The 18587-nt window shown below is 41.3% G+C and overlaps 1 protein-coding gene across 7 annotated transcripts in view; it reads left to right on the top strand.

Moving 5' to 3' along the window:
• Window positions 1-18587, top strand: part of FOXN3 (forkhead box N3) — a 205468-nt gene that overhangs the window by 104194 nt on the left and 82687 nt on the right. For all 7 annotated transcript variants that reach the window (XM_058831310.1, XM_058831301.1, XM_058831260.1 and 4 more), the window contains one exon: window positions 399-535. In XM_058831310.1, coding sequence (XP_058687293.1) covers window positions 399-535 — 137 coding nt within the window. The remainder of the gene's footprint in view (window positions 1-398; window positions 536-18587) is intronic.

The following is an 18587-nucleotide window of genomic DNA, read 5'->3' as shown; positions in this document are numbered from 1 at the left end:
TGTTTGTATAACAGCAAAAGGAAAAGAAAACCACATCCAAAAACAAGATACTTTTCTTCTCTTTTTAACAGTTTACAGTAGCTTCTTATTTTTCCAATATGGGGTGATTGGAAAATTGCCAAATATTATTCAATTATATTAACTGGTAACAAAAGAGAGGGGGGGAAAGAGCAACCAAACATTCATTCTTACTTTTTTCCTCTCAAAATTGTGATTTAAATCATATAGTCATAATATATTATCAGTGGAGCAATAATCTCTGGCAAGCAAAGATTCTTTGCTTCTGTCGGACAAAAATCCAAACCTACTGCTTTTCTAGACAAAAACTGCTAAATAAATAAGGCTGTTCCATTAGATCAAATATTTGATTTTTTTTTTCAATTCTTTTCTCTTTGCAGAGTATTGGAAAGGGGTCCTTGTGGTGTATAGACCCAGAATATAGACAAAATCTTATTCAGGCTTTGAAAAAGACACCCTATCACCCATATTCGCATGTGTTCAATACACCTCCCACATCTCCTCAGGCATATCAAAGGTAAGAACTAGATGCGTTTTACAACTCTAAATGTTTTCCTGCAGTGTTGTGTATGATTCTTTGGTAAGACACAAAATGTAATCACGCGATGCAGTTTGGAATGTACTGGTGTGGAAAGCCTGGGAGTGCCGGTGGTGGCCTGGCCTTGTTCGGCGTGTCCAGAGCAGCTTTTACCTGCTCATGCCCCTGCTGGCATCAGCGAGTTCCCCCAGCAGAGCCTGCAGGCTCCCTGCAATAGCTGCTTGGCAGAGGAACGCCTGGAATTAAAATGCAGATAAGCAAATGGAGAGCTCTGAAGTGCCCACTTATCCCATTTGGTGAAGGCACGATTCCTCACTCAGAGGAGACGGGCTCATTCTTCTCCTGGGAGAGCTGAGGCCCGATGTTGCCTGTGCAGCCACGAGGTGTCCATTTGGTGAGCCGATGCCCGGGTGGCTTGCCAGCCTTTGGTGGTGGATAGGTGCCCGTGGTGGCCCTTAGGATTAACCTAGATTTTCTCCTTTGCTTCAGTAGAGTGGACGTGGGGTGGGGTTTTTCTCTTCGTTTTGCTGTTTTTTGACCTGGCCTTCACTTACAACCAGTGTTAGCAAAGAGACATAATCCATGGCTGCTATCCACAAAGCAGGAAAGCAGGCGCTGAGGCTTGGCGGAGCTGCTTTCTCCTCGATGCTAATAAGGGCCAGGAATGCGGCTCATGGCCCGTGCTGGCCCACCCCCCTCAGGATGGGGGAGGTGTGATGAGCCAGCCGCAGCAGGGCCCGCAGCAGCACCGGGGCTGAGCTGTGACGCTGACGGCTCCGGTGGCGGTTGAGGTGGTTTTTATTATTTTTCCGCCGTAGCGTTGGGGCTGGCGGCCGGGGAGGGCAGCGTGATGGTCGCCGTGGCGACGGGGCGTCTCCCCGGCAACGCGCGGCCGGGCCGGCGCTGCCGCGTCACGGGGCCGCGGGGCTCGGCCGCGCCGTTGCCGCGGTAACGGCGATCCCGGCGCTGGCAATGGGGACCCTGGGCCCGCCGTTGTGTCGGGGGATCGCCCCAGTGGCATGGGATTCCCCTGGCCCCCTGGATTTTCCTTTGGAAACCAGGGAGTGATGAGGCTGCAGGCTCCCGAGGCGGTGCAGCCCGGCTGTCCTGGTATTCCATGGGGTGCCGGGGAGATGCTGTCCCTAGTACCACCTGTAAAAGTACCCCCCGCTACTGTGCTCTGCAGAAGGACAGGTAAATAATTGAGATAATGGATAAAAGCTGCAATTTGTACGTTTGAACGAAACATGATTCTTGGCCCTTGGTTTATTGTTACTGCTGCCTTTTTAAGGGTATTTTAATTATGCTCATACAGATTTATTGATAAATTCTCATATTGAGTAGAAGTGTAGTGCACATCTGACATAGAAATGGAGGGATTTTGATCCTTTCTAATCCTCACAAACAAAATAATCCAGCACACACATGCAGTTGAAAGCCAGAGGATCTCCCATTTTTTTATGGCTGAAGTGGGTGTTCACTCAATGGGCTGGGTGTGCCAGAACCTCTGTGCAATTTGGTGGCAGATGTTGCTGGCAGGAGCATGGACATGGACAGCTCTTCTAGGCTAAGCTGCAGGAATCAATGCAGCAGCACTGCTGTGGGCAGTCCTTGCAGGGATGAATCCTTAGAGATACCCTGTGTGTGTGTCAGGGAGCACTCAGTGGGGTAGCTACCCTGTGTCCTGCACAGCCGTGTGCCCACTGCTCCCCTGTCCTTGTCCTGCACAGCCGTGTGCCCGCTGTGGCTCTGTGCTTGCTGTGTGTGGCAAAGGAAGCCTGCAGAGTCACAGACCTTGGGCAGAGGCTGTGCTGCCCTCTTCCAATGGACTGTGTCCAGAACCTTATAGCTTGTTTCCAGGAGTGGGAGAAGAGAGGAGTACTGGCAGGTGCCATATAATATGGGATTTAAGAAATGGGTTTCAGTCACTACATGCTTTCACCTGTAGCTGAGCAAGGGAGGAGGAGGGGTCTAGCAAAGTACTGACATGTGAGTCCCAAAACTGGAAGGGAAACTTTTTCTCCTTGGAACCCATGGGATGTTTGAGTTGCTGCTACACTGCTTGTGCTGCCAAGTGCTTTGGAGTCTTCCTTGTAATGACTGCATCATAAAACAAAGAGCTTGTGTGGTTGAAGGAGCAAATGCCTTCCAAATACAGTGAAGGCCAGGTTTTATATGAAGAAAATGTGGTCTCACTGTTACTTAGTTGGCTATCTTTCAGCATTTCCACTGTTAAATAAAACTTAATATCCCCATAGTATTCTAAAATATTTATTTATTCTGCTACTAATGACTGGTGAAACATCAACATGAAGCTGGTCTAGGCTATCAGTGATTTTTGAATTAATTCTGGATTGTCAGTTACATGGTAATTTTCTGAATATATTTCCAATATATTCTCAACGAGTTGAACATTCCCTGTGCATTTGGAAAAAAACAGTAATCCCATGTGTAAGTGATTGCTTTCTCATGTGTACAAAGACTTCAGTAAGGGTAGAAAATGTAAATCCACTCCACTATATAGTCAGATCTCCAGAGCAATACATCGTCATAGTAACAAGTTCCAAGGGGAATTTTTCTTGTGGTGAAAAGAGTACACCTAGAAAAAATCCTTGGGTGGCAGAGGTTTTTCTGTCCATTTTATGTAACGGAAGTCCACAAGTAGGAAAAGCTATGTCACTTGATATTAATTAAATATATCTGGAACCAGATAATTTGCCAGTATTATTCCTGTCACTAGGAACAAGGTTTATAAGGGTCAGTTGTGAAATTCCACAGGGGCAAATTGGCCTATTCCTTGTCTTTATCAGATATTTTCAAAGAATAAAGATGCACAGATGAATCACGTGTTCTGTTTAGTATCTGCGTAAGCAGCTTGGGGTTGAATTGAGAACAGAGTGGAGAAATGCATTGCAAAAATATCCCAAGCAAGATGATTGCTGAATACACAAATTCTCCTTTTCCTGATGGGAGTTATTCACATAAGATAATTCAGTTTCATGACTTCAGTAGAGCATCCTGCATAAATGTGACAGGGGTGGACCTCTTATGAAGGAGTTTCATGATGTGAACCTACACATTTGGATGGCTGAATCAGTGTTATACCACTAGCATTTGAGATAAAAATGACTCAAGCCATGATATGTGGACTACATTGGGATCCATGTATAGAAGACATTTTGGGGGAAAAGGCAACCTTGCTGTGTTTGTACATAAGAAGGAACTTCAGACTGCAGTTGTCTGAATTGCTGCTTCAATTCAGGGCAGAGGTTATCTGCAAGCTGTAAGAAGTAGAATATCACAGGGTGAATTATTTGATTTTAATTGGCTTGGATGTGTGTTCTTAAAAAACAATACAACAAACAAAAAAAACAACACCTTGGGTTTTTATCTGGTTCTAATTGAAGCATATGTCAGGAAGCATGTCATTTATGATGGATTTCAAGAGTGAGCTGATACACATCGTTACAAAGGAAAAGCTCTCCTTGGTGTGGAAAAATAGGGATGTTGGACTAATGTGTTTCTTTTAACTTTACAATTATATTGGCAATAGCAACTTTGAAATATATTTATAGGCACACACTTGGTTAAATAATTGTACATGTCAGTGCTCTGATACTTCATCTATGTGTTTTATTTCCAGTTTTCTGACTAACTGAAGTGTAGGTGGGATTTTATCTTCTATTAGTGCTTGGAGGAGGTCTTGAAATGTATTTTTTTCCTGTGTATATTACATGGGGCTATTTCTCAATTGTATTTCTCTTTCTACTGCTGAAAACTATCAGGAGATGTAATATAAAATAACAGAAATTATTATTTTCACAGTGTAATAAAAATATTTGAAAATTTGGGTGATTACCCAGGAATATTGTCTTTATAGACTTGTGGATAATTACTTCATGGCTTTTCGTTTTTTCAGTATGTTTTCTTAATTGTAGTTTGCTAGAGCAGTGTCAGATGTTGACAGATCTGTCCTGTAGCTGATGAAATTGCTAACATGCCCAAGATAGAAACTAAAGAGGTATTTCTTTCTTGAGCTGCCCCAGACTGCCTGTTTGTAAAGGCTTTGATGTGTTTCCTGTTGGTTTGCTCCTTCCTGTTGGAACAGCTCCTTGGGTGAGCTTGTTTCTGCTTCAGGAAGGATTGAGACCCCGGACAGACCTGAATTAGGTTTGTGTTCGGCTTTGGACCTGGAGTCTGCCTGTGCACATCATAGCATTTGTGTCAGAAAAATACATCTTCTGGCATCCATCACTGCATTTCAGCCAGGCTGCTCTCTGTAGAGAGGGTTCAAGCCTTGCAGGGCTGGAGCCAACAGGAAACTGTGTAACAAAAGCTAACCTGCAGCATAGTTTTGGTGGTTAGAGGGCATTTGGTGTATGCGGCATCTGCTGATGGTTGTGGAGCAGATGCTACAGAGCCACCCACCCCACTGTGCTGCCCCACTCCCAGGCAGTGCTGCAGCCTTGGTGTCAGAGGAGAAACAGGCCCTGCAAGGAGTCAGCAGAAAACCACCTCTGCTGCTTGTGTGGAGTCACTTCCCAGAACAGTATTTCATTTCAGTGTGTGTGGCTTTGTCATCTGGTTCTCCATTCCGCTTCCCCTGCTGAAGTGTAGGTTACAGAGGTAGGACAGTGCGTCACAGAGAGCCTGCAGGTACATGAGTGACCACATGTTTTATGTAACACTGCTTGCCTGGGATTTGAAAAATTCAGAGTGGTTTCTTTTTTATTGAATTTAGTGTCTCTTTAAGGCATTTCCTTTTGCTACTGTTGGATTCCCAGAAAAAGCCACGGGCCCCTTAAACATTCATCACTCCTCCATTGTCTTGTCTTTTGATACATCTTTCTGATAAAAATATTCTTTATCCCAAGGTTGAGGTTAGAAAAAGGGACTTTGTGGTTACGAACTCTTGTCTAACTTCTGAAATTTATTCGTAGAGACACAGAGAAAGATTTGTGAAACATGGTGGCTAAAGCTTTGTTCCTGAAAATCCAAATCACTGTGAGAAAGTGATGGCCATCACTGTGAGCCCTGTGGTAAATGGCAGGAGAGGTGACCTGGGCATACTTACATTTGCATTTTTCTATTTTAAGACTGAAAGCACACAGGCTTACCAGTGAGTCCTGGCTTTCTGCTTTCATCTCACCAGTAGGAGCCCTCCCACGTTCAGTGCAGCCCTGCAGTGGGAGCTCCCAGGCAGTGCCGGTTCAGGTTCAGAGCCTTGCTGCACCCACAGCCCAGGTCCCTGGGCACTGCAGCAGTGGCACCTCCAGCAGTCACGTTGGCACTGCCACGTGCTGTTGGATGCAGTTTGCATGCAGCCCCCTCAGGATGGGGAACTTGGAAGCTGTTCCAGGGATGTGAAATGGACACGTGTTCCCAAGAGGGCAGCTGTTACAGATCAGCAGCTGAGGAAACCGCTGGAACAATTCCTTCAAATATTTGCAGGTTTTGATTTTGCTATCAGAGCTTCCACCTTCCACAGTTGTTTATTGAAGCTAAACCTGCATTGAAGTTGTAGGTTATAGCATTAGACAAATTATAAGCACCCTTCCTACCTGTACATGTTACAAGTTGAGATCAGAAATGATCTATGGTCATTTGGGGAAGCTGGTGGAACAACCTTTTTCCATTCACTGAAAGACTCTGCAGGGTGTCTCACTGCAAGAAGGAATGCAGAAAATACGTGATTTGGTTGTCCTTTGCAGTCTGGAAACATGGATTTCATTCTGTGTTACATTTTTTGCTTTTGATGAGAAATGAAGCTGATCACAGGGTAGTCTAATACTAATTTCTGTGCATGTTACAACCACTTTATCAAGAATGATCTTACTATTTTATTTCCTATGTAGAATCAGAAATGAATTTTCTTCTCTTGATGTGGTGTTAAGGTGGAGTCTTTGGGGAATTTTTGTTTTGTTGTTTTCGTAGTTTTGTAGTTTGTGAGATCACAGAGAATACAAGTTTTTCTAAAGTTCTCTCTGTCACCATTAAGTGCTTTAATTTGAAGAGCATCTATGTTTTGGGATTATGCTGCTTTATTTCTGTTTTCTGGCAAGTTAAATAATACTGGCTTAGTTTTGTGTCAGATATGAATAGCAAAGAAAGCTTTTGCTTGAGCGAATGCACTGGTAAGTGCATAAATATTTGAGGATTTGCCAATCCAGGACTTGTTTTCTAACATATTCTTACCAGTTCTCTACTTCAGTGATGCCACTGAACATAGTTTCAGGAAACAAAACAGATCAACTCTTCTTACCTATTAAAAGGCTTTTTTTTTTTCCTTTCTTTCTAACATAATAGTTTCATGCAGGAACGGCTAGTAGAAGTACAAATAACCCTCTAATCACATCTTCATTCCTCTCAAAATCAGTGACATGCTTCTGAGCCTTCTCAGCTGAAATGTTTTCAATTCTTTCTCATTCATACCCCCAAAACGAAGAAATGTCATGTTTTCCATTTGCCAAGTACATGAAGATTTGGTTGAGTCTCTGTTTTGTTTGCATGTGTGTAGACTTCTGCTAAAGCAGGGTCCTTAGTCTGTCATCTTTCTCTAGATGCCAGGCAAACACCAGCTCCTTACTTTATGTTGTTATTTTTCATAGTTCCATTTGTAGAACAGTCTTTCCAGTTACTTGGCTTCTTAGGCTCTTTTTCCCCTCCTCTTTGCCTTCTGTAGATAAATATAGCCTTATTCCAAAGATAACTTGGAATGGTACCATAGATATTTCCACTAAGTTCATGGGAAAAAGAAAGTGTCGGGATGTGATTTGAAATTTTTGTTAATTTGTTTGTAAAACCCCCTGTAGCCCTGGGTGTTTCCATATGAAAATTTTTAGAGTGGCCTCATTGATAGAGCTGCGAGTTGTCGACTGCAGAAACTTGAAGCACGTGGGTGCTGTGCTTCTGAGGCTGTTTTTCTGCAGCTCCTCATCCCTCTTCCTTGCTGTCCCCGGAGTGCATGCTGGTGCAGGTAGGGCAGGGTTGCACAGTGCATGAGCTGCAAAAAGCAGAGCGTGTGAGGGACACCTCACCTTTGGTCCCTGGGCAGTGGGAGTGGATCTGTCACCCTTCATCCCATTAACCTGACTTCTGAATTTGAAACCAGACTTGTGAAGCTTGGGAAGCCACAAATAGTATTGTAGTGTGTCATATATTGCTGCTGTTGGATTTAGAAAAGTTTTTTCTACATTTCCATAACTCAAGTTAAATTTTTTAGTTTAGTTTTAATCATGCTCTTGTTTTTTCTTTCAGATTTTCTTCACTTCTCTATTAGTTATTGGACCTTTCTTTCCTTTGATGCTTATAAAAAGAAAAATTTACTGGGAAAGTCACATTATTTGTAGTTCTGTTGTAAGACTGATGTCCATAGAACAGTTTCAAATGTTATGCTAATAGTGATAAACTATTAGAAAAAAATATTAAGGTAATTTGAATATTTTAATATTTGTTTAAATTCAAACTTAAGGGGCATTGACTATTTCCCAGAATTGCAGCTGTGTCTTAAACAAAAGTCAGTGTGGACCTTTCATCATTTTACCTAGCATTTTAAAATATTTTAGGGGATAGAGAACATGTTTTAGATGTGAGGCAGCTGTTGTAGTTTATGCAAAACTCACAATATTTGTGTAACCAATTTGTTCCATATGTAGTCTTTCTTTGATAGTATCAGTTTTACACACAGGTTCAAAGGCCTTGGCTAAGGGAAGAGGCCAGGCAGACTTGGGATAGTCCACTTGAGTCCAAGAGCTGTAGGAACTGATTGCAGGTGACCTATCTTCTCCCCAGGTCTTAACAGAAGGTGACAGATGTACTGAAAATCCTGGTTGTCCATAGAGAAATGTCCCGGGAGGTGAGCATGGCCAGTGAGAACTATTTCCTCTTTTCTCTGCATGGTGTTAGTGGGAAGCAGAGCATAAGAGGGACACATTTTGTTGCTGCTCACAGAATGACTGTGGAGAATGCTAACAAGGTGGCATCCAGGTGATTGAGGTGGCCCATCAGGCCTTGTGTTAGCCAGCAGAGGTACAAAACTGACCCACATGGTGGACCATCAGCCTGGGCTCTGGGCCAGCTGGGAAGACCTTTAACTTCAGTGGGAGGTAGATTTATATTACCTCGCAGACTAGCTGGGTCTTGTCCTGAACAAAATCCTCTGATTCCCTCATCTCCCATTTATAAGGGCCACCCATGTACCAAGCCAGGCTTGCTCTGGTAGTGTTTCCTGTTATCTTACACATAGTTAAAAGAAAGTGCAGTTTCATTTCGTACCTGTGTTGGGTGTATCTATAATCCCTGTCTGGGTATTAGACCCAGTGTTTCTCAAAGTATCAATCAGTCTTTCTGTGAATGTTTTTTTTAAAGTACAGGTGTCCTATTTCTTCAGTATCTATGTGTTTTTAAGTAAAAAGCTTGAAACAAGTTTTAGTGGGTTAGTCCTTTTGAATCTTTATTGACGAATTCACTTTTTCTGTGTGTTTCTGTGGGAGGTGTGTTGTATATTTATGTGTATATACAGGGTACTGTATGGTGGTGGTGCAGTATCTTTGTGTCATTTGGTATCCTTTCTGGAGAAGGCAGGTTTATTAATTTCTTTAAAGAAAATATATTTTGGCAGAATTTCTTTTGTTAGTATTTGAATGCTTGAATCATGATTTTTGTCATCATCAGTTATGGCTTAACTTCTGATGTCAGAAAGTCTCAGCTCAAGGCTAGAGTTGTCTCATGCAGGTTGTGATTACCGACCATGTTTTTTTCTGGCTTTTATAACTCTATCACCATGACACCTGGAGTCCTGTTGTATCCAGTTTTCAGTGTGTGTGAATCTGTCCTCTGTATGATCCTGAGTAAAAGTTCCTATTTTGATGGAACTAGCTTTTGTAGGAATAAAGCTTGCAGGTTTTGCTAGAGTAGTTTCCTTTCACAGGAACCTCCAGGGTTCAGATGAATAAAACCAGAAAGGACTTAAATGGTATTAAAATGTCTTTTTCTGAACTTTTAGAACAAAAAGCATAGAGACTTTCTTAACGCAAAACCTACTTTACATTTGGGTTTTGAATTTTGACTTGGAAAAATCAAGCTGCTTGTTTAATCAGAATAAAGAACTTACATAAAAACTGGTTTCTGGAGGTGTTGGAGGTTCCTTAGTAGAGAAATTTCTATTCTCAAATTTCTCTGTGGCTGGGAACACAGATTGTTTTCCTCACCAACTGTTTGTCCTGGAGTAAAAAAATGGAGGGTGAGAGGTATGTCTCTTTGCCTGTCCACTGTGTCCAGTGCTACAGTGGCTCAGTAAAATGGTTGTTCCCCTTTCCTCTTGCTAAACAGAAGTACTCAGCACTTGCACTTCTTGTTCTTTTTCAGTAAAGCTCTGATGAAACTCTGGAGGTTATATTTGATTGTCTGTAGTGTATTTTTCACAGATATTTTGACTTTATTTTGGAAATCTCATAGTTCTGTCAGGCAGTTTTGTTACAGAAAAAAGGATAATTCAGTGGCCATGTTTTAGATAGATTTCAAGGAAGTTTTGTTGGCTTTCTTTCCATTCCAAGTGTCCCTGAGACCTCTCTGTATGCATGTGGCAGTCACTTGGGTTTTTTTCTGAATTGTGAGCCTGTTTGTAAAATGCAGCATGTTCCTCTTTTGTGTTTGAGGTGTTTTTTGTTTAGGTTGTTGGTTTGTTTGTTTGCTACTGGTTTAAAAAACGGGGATGGGAGGCTTAGGGGCAGGCTGTAAATTACTTAGTGGAACCTTAGTGGTTACCACAGGAGAATATTGAGGCTAATGATTAAGTGGTAATCCCATAAAAGGTGGAATTTTGTTTAATTACTATGTCCACAGCTAATACAAGTGCATCTGAAAGAAGATCCCAGTCCTTGTGGGATTTTTCGGTTTAAATCAATCTCTCGAGTAGTTCAAGTCCACATGGGCTGTAGAAGAAGCAAGCACAAAATCTACTGTGCTATGTTACGTTGCTCTTCCACTTTCTGTGAAGAATTAATCTTTGGCATTAGGTCGTAGAAACCCTGGACTAAACAGGCTATGGGTTTCATCCAGTTTGGTGGTTTTTGTGTTGTTCTACTTTTGATAAGATTCCCCATTTTGTGTCTGAGGGTTTTTTCCCTATGACTGCATATGGTTTTAGTAATAAACGTGCAAATCTCCAGAGATTTCAGTGCACAGATACGTGTATATACTGCAGGGTACTTTTTGTTTCAAAAGACAGCCTGGCTGCCAGGGAAGCTGTTCTCTCTTGCACTTAGAAACAAAATGTACTGTTTTAGGGCAGGTGACCTATTTTCATTACAAAAGAGCAAATACTTAGAGAACAGTAATAGGAGAATTGCTTGAGATAACTAGTCTGAAGTGGATTTGTGCTGGTTTTTGACTAGCAAACATGTTAGGGAAGTTCATTTTGTTGGTGCATAACTTGGGGCTACTAGAAGAGGAGCATGGGTTGAGCTGCAGCCCAGCTCTCCCTGTGGGATGAAGTTGTTTGGATTGTCACATATACTGTGTATCTGTTTACAAAGGAGCATGGTTTCCACATCCATGCGTCAAGATCCTTTATTCCTTTGTGAATGGCAAATGACTGAAGAGGTTGGCCAGCTAAGATATGAGCGTGGATCAGAGCTTTATAAAAGATCTTTCTTTTCATCCTGACTCATTTCTTCTTTGTTGGCAGTCCCCTCCTGTTAATTGCCAGTACTCACTCAGTTTATATGAATGGTGCAGTTATGTGCGGTAATTTTTTATTGCTCTGCTCTTAAAGCATCCAAGATAGCACAGCCAGTGGATCTTGCTAATACAATTGTAAATATATTTCTTTCTTGGCTTGCTGCAGCATGTGTGCACTTGTTCAATTTTCCTTTCATTAGCTTGTATGACATATTTTTGGTATTAGAATCAGGACTACGCAGACTTTATCTGTAGAAGTAGAATAACTGTAATTTATTATTTTGCCCACTTTTAAAGGTAGTAGTCAGTGTCCAATTTTATGCAGCTGGTGGGGTTTTGCATTTGTTTCTTGTGGCCCCTTGCACCTGACTGCTGTTGTCAGGTATAACACAGTTATTCTCTCTGCTGCTGTTTTTAACCTCTCTGATGGGTTCTCTGTGTTGTCTGCCTGGGTGATATAAATATTGCAGAGCTCTACGCCTCTCACTGATTTTTTTTTTCTCCTGTAACTATTTTTATCACAATTCCATTATATATCCTTCTAAAAGAAATTCTGTTCAAATAGTGGTTACAGGCTTGGTGGAGAACTTCCTAAAATTAGTTTGAAAAGCTAAGATGCTCAGAACAGATTCTTTTTGACACTTCCATTTCAATGTTCAGAAGTGGGTATAATTCTGTGGTTTAGTCTAGTGTGATGGTGGTGATGGATGTGAGGGTGGTGTTTTTTAAGATAGAATATATGGAATTTGGAAAAATGAATGGCATAGTAATGCAGATACTGAAAGTTAGGTTATTAAAAATGTAACAGCGCTTTCAAATGTCCATGTAGCATTGGGAATTCATAACTGATGGCAGTGCAGGATGCAGGTTCCACTAAAAGTATATAAAAGAAAAATGGAAATTTAGCAAATTTTACATCATTTTTGTTTCATTAATTTTTATGTTTAATCTGGATAAGCAGAGGGAGAAAAAAATACAAACAAAAATGAATTGGGTTGCTTTTAATTATGTAACTTTCCTGAAAAGGTGCTTTTTTTTCAGGCAGCTGACTGATCAATGGCAAAATTCTTAACAGCTCCCCAAGTATTTAAGATCTCTATTAACTGGAGTTCCTTCTCTATATAAAAAAATTGTTCTCGCTTTAGCTGTTTTGCATATGAAAGATGAAGAAGACCATTTTTCTCATGAGATTAAAAAAATAAATAAAACAATTAATTAGAATGAAAAAAATTCTAAACTTAAGGGAATTAATAACAAACAAAGCTTCTAGAGTAGCCAGCTTTTTATTTTGAAACTTACAAGTATGATATAATATAAAAGGAAGGCTTTATACAAACAACATTTATTCCATGATAGTTTAAGACCCACAGTCAGCTATATTGCTAAAGTGATGTAGATCTTTTGATTATTAAGTACAGTTTGCAGCTTTCGCCTGCCTTCATAGGTAGAAGTAGACTCGGTCAGATTTGAGGGAAAAAGAAACTGGAAATTTCCCCTGGAAGTGTTAGAGCTGGTCTTTTTCTGTCACCCTGGGGATGATACCACTGTCACAACTCTGCTTTGAAAATGGGGTAATTTGTATTGATGAGCTCTATATTTTGTAATTGCATGGAACAAGAGCTGTAGGAGTTTGGTTTGTGTTGAGCTTTGAAGACCCTTGGAGTAGTATCACCTGCTTGTTCAGTAGGGGGTTGCTTTTGGGCTTTGATATGGAGGTTGGTTGGGGAATTTTTGGTGTGTTTTCTTTGTTTTTTCTTTGCAAAGTCATTTTAAGATGCTCTTGCTGTCCTTGTAGAATAGCAAACTGTTGTCTTAGTTGTGCTGGTGAAAACACTTGAGTAGTTGTGCTGTAAGTGTGATCCTGATGATTTGTTGTGGGTTTTTTTAAGGTTGAGAAGGGGCTTGTCAAGGGCTTTCTTAAAGCATTCCTACCAGTGGAAATCCATCATTGAGCCATAATCTTACTGAGATGCTATAGTGCCGTGCTAGTAAATTTACGGTACGCTTGGCTCCCAGAGCAGATTCTCTACAGAAGAGCATGGAGGCATCATCGTGGTTAGAATTGACTGTTACGATCTGGTGGGTGCGTGCCACAAACCTGCCTTAAAGGTTTTGTGGCAAACCTGTTGTTTCAAGTCACTTAAATGCTATAGAAAAGTCTTCCAGTGCCAGGTAAAGCAGGGGGAAAAAAATGCCTTTCCTCAACTTCATGATTCCTTGATGTTCACAAGTTTGGTGACAAAGGGTCATTTGCAAGGCACAGCTGGTGTTCTGCTGCATCTTTCAGCCTGGTGTTCTAATGCAGTAGCAGTGCAGCAGCCTGGGCTGGCACAGGCATTTGGACTGCATTGAAGCAGACAAGCACTACCCAGGGACTCTGACCTGAGGAGAGGGGACTGGCAACTGGAACTGATCTTCTCTTGCGATCTTCCGATCACCAGGTTTCAAACTGCAGTGTAGAGAAGGGAGGCTGATTTGATGCCATAAACAAGTTAATAATATCTCTCTGTAGACACAATTGCTTGGTTTTCGTGGGGATGTCTGTCTGCTGCTGTTGTATTGCTGCTGTGAACAGATTTTGACGCTAGGATAGAAAATGTCCCATTTTAATAGCATATGAGAACGAGACAAGTACACAGACCTGGCTTATCTTTCCTTGGTTGTTGACCAGGTGCAAATAATGAACTTACTAGACTGAATTAGTCCCTTAAAGGAAATTGTCTGAAATCCATCTGGTAGGGTGCTGAAAAGCAGACTCAATAAAATTCTAGCAAATTGACTGTAGGAGTTTTCTGCTGGCAGAAAGCTGAATTGAATGACCTGAGGAGAGCCCTTAGTCTGAATTTGTGATACAAAGGTAAACGGAAATAAGTGTTGGATCCTGAGCACATTTGCAAACTGCATTTTCAAGAAATGTTAAACTTAAATATCTTTATTCCAGCTGATCTATAATATGAATTCCTCAGCAAGGTGTTGCATTGTGGGTGGCTTTAGTGTGGTGGGAGAATCTAGCATTTCGAGGATGGTAGTATGTGCAGAATTTACTTATTACTCTTAACTTATTACCCATCTTAACTGAGCCACTGAGCCACCACTTGACCTCAAGCTATGATGCAGATGAAGAAAAATCATCAGTAGTTTTAGCTCTGTGTTCATACTTGCTATCAGTTTCTGTGACAGGAGGTAAGTAAGTGATGTGTTCTCATTGTGTAACAGTTACCCATTCCAGAAGGTTCTTGCAGTGACAGACTGCTTTTGTGAGATGCTGGCATTCTTTTCTACACACGTATCTTTGGTGTTGTCTCTTTGCAGTAATGGTAGATTCCCTAAATCTAGTGAGACCTGAGTGTCTTGTGTGTTGACTTCTGCAGAAGTCTCAACATATGACAGCTTGTCTCTCACTGATGCTCCACAAGAAGTGTTGATCTTTCAGGAGAGTGAAACAAGTTGTATCATTTTCCTTTTTTGATGCTAATCCGTTCTTCATAACATATCTCCTCATAGATGTCTGAAGACGGTAGTGAATAGGAATGTGGATTTAGTCCCAGTTGTGGTTAAACTCCAGAGCACTGCTGGGGGAACAATGGAAGCGGTGTGTATCTTAGATGGAGTTTCTTGTGTTGCCCTTCAGCTTCAGGACAGTAAAAGGCACTGTACAATATCAAGGTGTCAAAACTTAATGTGTACACTTTATGATGTAAAAACCAAAGAAAGCTTCTGAAGCTTTGAAGGCTTCTGAAGCTTTTGGCTTACTTTGCCTGAATCAAAACTCAAGGTTAGCCTTAGGTTCGCTGCAATGAACATCCATTGGAAACAGCTTTTTTATGGTTTCGTTTTAATGCACTTCCTAGATTGAAGTTTCCAAATACAGAAAAACTAATTTTGCTTCCAAGTCTGAGAAAATGTCAGAAAATGGAAAATGGTCAGCACTGCTATTCCCTTGGTAAGAGAAGTAATTGTTCCTTTTTGGCACTACCTGCAAATACGGTCATGAGTTGAAAAGTAGCAGGCTTTCTTAAATCTCCCCTTTGCTTGTTATTCTTCAGGGAATTGTATTGTGGAATATTTCTTAAACACAGGCTGTCCTTTCACCACACCAACTTAGTCTCATCATGTTGATGCCTTCCTTGGCAGCTGCTGTAGGTGATGTGTGCAGGGTGCTCCTCGTTTCCCTCCTTGCTGCCATGGGGAGCTCTGGAGAGGCTGGCACTGCCTGTGCCACCCTGTGTGTCCAGCTGGGAGGCTTGGCCTGGGCTTGGCACCCTGCATGCTGCCCTCCAGCCCACACATCACCCACAAACCTGGGGAGCTGCATGAGCAACAGTGAAGCAATTCTTTGGCTCTGTGAAATAGTGCTGCTCGTGCTGTGCAATTTAAAGACAAAATGCTTCCTGCTAATTATTAACAGCTACTCTGTAGGAACAGACTCATTACAGGGGCACTGCACCCTGGCCTGCTGTCCTTTTCGGCACCTGAACAATGAGGTAGGGAGGGGACAAAATGGCGAGAGAAACTGGAGTGCTGGCACCAATTAGTCCCAAGATTAGCCCTGAAAGAGGATTGCAATTTCAAGGCCAAAAAGAGAAGGGAGTGGGTAAAAGGATTTGAAATGAGATTATAGAACCTAAAAGCGCCTTTCTTTTGTTAGGGAAATAATTCAGCAGTTTTGCTCGAGCTAGTGAGACAATCCAGTTTAGTGGCTGAAGCAAGAGATGTGTGTCCTGTTGATTTTTAAGGTTCTTTAGCAAAGTTGATCCCCGGTTGTGTTTGTTACTGCTTCCTGTGAAATCCAAGTGTTTTCAACAAACAAACAAAAACATGGAGGAAAACTATTACCTCATCAAAAGGCCTGTTGTTTTTCAGGAAGCTTATTTATATTCTTTAAAAGGGAAGCCAAGAAAAGGAGGCAGATTGAACTCCCTCTTTTCCTTTAGGAAAACTTTTTTCCCCGGTGGTTACTATGAAACTGGCGCTGGAGTCACCCTTTCACAACCCGTCCTGCAGATGAATTTCAGTGCCAGTTTTTGTTTGTTGGCCTGCTCAAAGATGCAGATCAGGCAGTTCTTACTTCAGTTAAAAGCACCGTCTCCGGTCGGTGCCATAGTGGTGAACATCGTTCTCTTCCTTGGAGAGGGAAGCAGGCACTAAGCCTTGCTGCCCTGTTGAAAAGACCACAATATGCACTCATGTAACACCATAATGGTTTGGGACTGAAGACTGGAACTTGCTTGGAGACAGGAGAAAGAGAGGTCTTCCCTCTTCCTCTCCCTCAGAAGGAGAAATACAAAAGGGGGAATTACAGACGTGAACTTAATAGGAAATGTTTTGATGCAGTCTATTCATGCCTACATCGTTCAAGACTACATGAAATAGTGACACTTCTGCTGTTCCCAAGAAGCTGTTTCTCTTGGGGTGGCTTAGAGTTAGTAGTTGTGTAGGGATCACACAGCTGTTTTGTATTACCAGCTTTTTTCTTTCTTTACTTTTTCAGTGGAACTTCTTAGTGCAAAACACCTATGCAGTCAGGCTTGAAACCTTTGCTTTCAGTTTACTGTGCCTACAAGTTTAGGGAAGTTTCTTATCATGAAGGTGTATGTAAAGAATCACGTAATGAGTTCTGTCATAATCTTGATTTCCCTTCTGCATTTCACATAAGCCTTTGTTAAAATTACTTTCATAGGTAAGTAATAGAATCATTAAGGTTTGAAAATAGCTGTAAGTTCAATGCTTAAAGCTGTTTTCCCTTGTGGCACTGAGAGGTTAGCAAACATCATCTTGCCATTCAGGTTACTGTAGCTTGAAAAACGGACATGACTGAGTTGTATGGGTAACACAGAGAATAACCTTTCCTTCAAAAGGGGGACCCCTTATCTCTAGACAAAGCCATTAAAATAGTGCATTCTGCATACATTGCTTTGAGTCGAGTTGTCATCTTTGGACTTGTTTATAACCAAGTATCTTAGCTCCCATCCAGAGCCCTTCTTAAATGCTAAATTTTTGTCCATTTTTTTTTTATTCCATTACACTTCTCTCGCATAATCTAGTGAATCTCGCTGCTTTTCAGCCTTCACAACCTAGTCTAGAGTCCCTCCAAGAAAAAAGGGAGAGACTGAGAGACAAACCCATCAGCTGAGTTTCCACACAAGTTGATGAAGAAACACAGGCCCTTGTCCTGTCCATAGGAATTGTGTAAATAGCTTTAATAAGACTTTCATTGTGAAGTTATCCCATGCTGAGATGCTAAGGGCTGTACAAATGAGCCGTAAAATTTCTGAAATAGAATAAAGACAGTAATAAAACCCAAAAGCAGATTCAGCAGAGGAGCTAATGTGGAGGAGGAGACTGTTTATAAACAGGGATTGGTAATGACGACAGAGTGGTAGGTCTTCTTAGGAGTAGGAGAGAAAAATGGTTTCAAAAGGGTTAAGAATAGAATGAGATGACAGCATTTTTGTTGAAGGTATCCAAGGCTGCTTTGCTTCAAGTTGTGTTTCTCTCTGATCTGAAATTTAGGTGCAGGGATTTCTAAAAAGGAGTTATTGCTTGAGCATGTTCCAGTTGAACTGAGAACCACAGGTGTATTGGCCACATCTAGTAGAGGCAGCTATCTGGATGGTTCAGTCCTGCAAATAGCTGAGCTTGCTGCTTTCATGCATATTTACTATTAGCCCTTTGTGTGTTGGCTGGAAAATTCAGTGATGTTCTGTACATGACTTTATAAAAAACACTTTAGCTATCAATGAAACCACCAACATGAGAATTAACTAGATTGGTTTGGCAAAGCAACTTGTTCCATTTTTTCCTTCCCTGATTTGTCAGAATTTACAACTGACACACGAAGAAAATATTTCTGTTTAATTGGTTGTAGTAAGTGGATAATTTATAAATTATTGCCTCATGAATGTTTAAAAGATAGAGTCCCATTCATTTTATGACTGATTAGTATCATCTCACTAGAATGAAGAAGATTGCATCATTGTTTGAAAAGCATAGTGTGATACTTTCTGTGATTTGCAGCTTTAGAGGGCTCAAATGCTGTCTGGGGGTGTTAGGATGTCACTGGCTCTTTCTAAACAACAGTGTACCATAAGTAGTTGTTTCCTGTAATCTAGCTCACTGATTTTCTATACTTGAGGTGATCCAAGGAAGAGCTTTACTCTAGGGATTAATTACACAGAGAGAGAGTGCATATACATTCTTGAAATATTTTTGCTAGTTAATATTAATAAGGGTATTTTGCAACCGCGTGGCAGATACTAATTCAACTGAAAGAAGAATTACGCAGTATCTGATAGGTAACCATACTCATCCTTAGCAGCTCCTTTTGGTGCCTCCAAAGGTTGTGCTCTTC

Source organism: Poecile atricapillus, chromosome 1, assembly GCF_030490865.1.
Source record: "Poecile atricapillus isolate bPoeAtr1 chromosome 1, bPoeAtr1.hap1, whole genome shotgun sequence".
NCBI classification, from domain to species: Eukaryota; Metazoa; Chordata; class Aves; order Passeriformes; family Paridae; genus Poecile; species Poecile atricapillus.
Note: the sequence above shows the minus strand (reverse complement) of the source record. Positions and strands in the feature narration are given on the sequence as shown.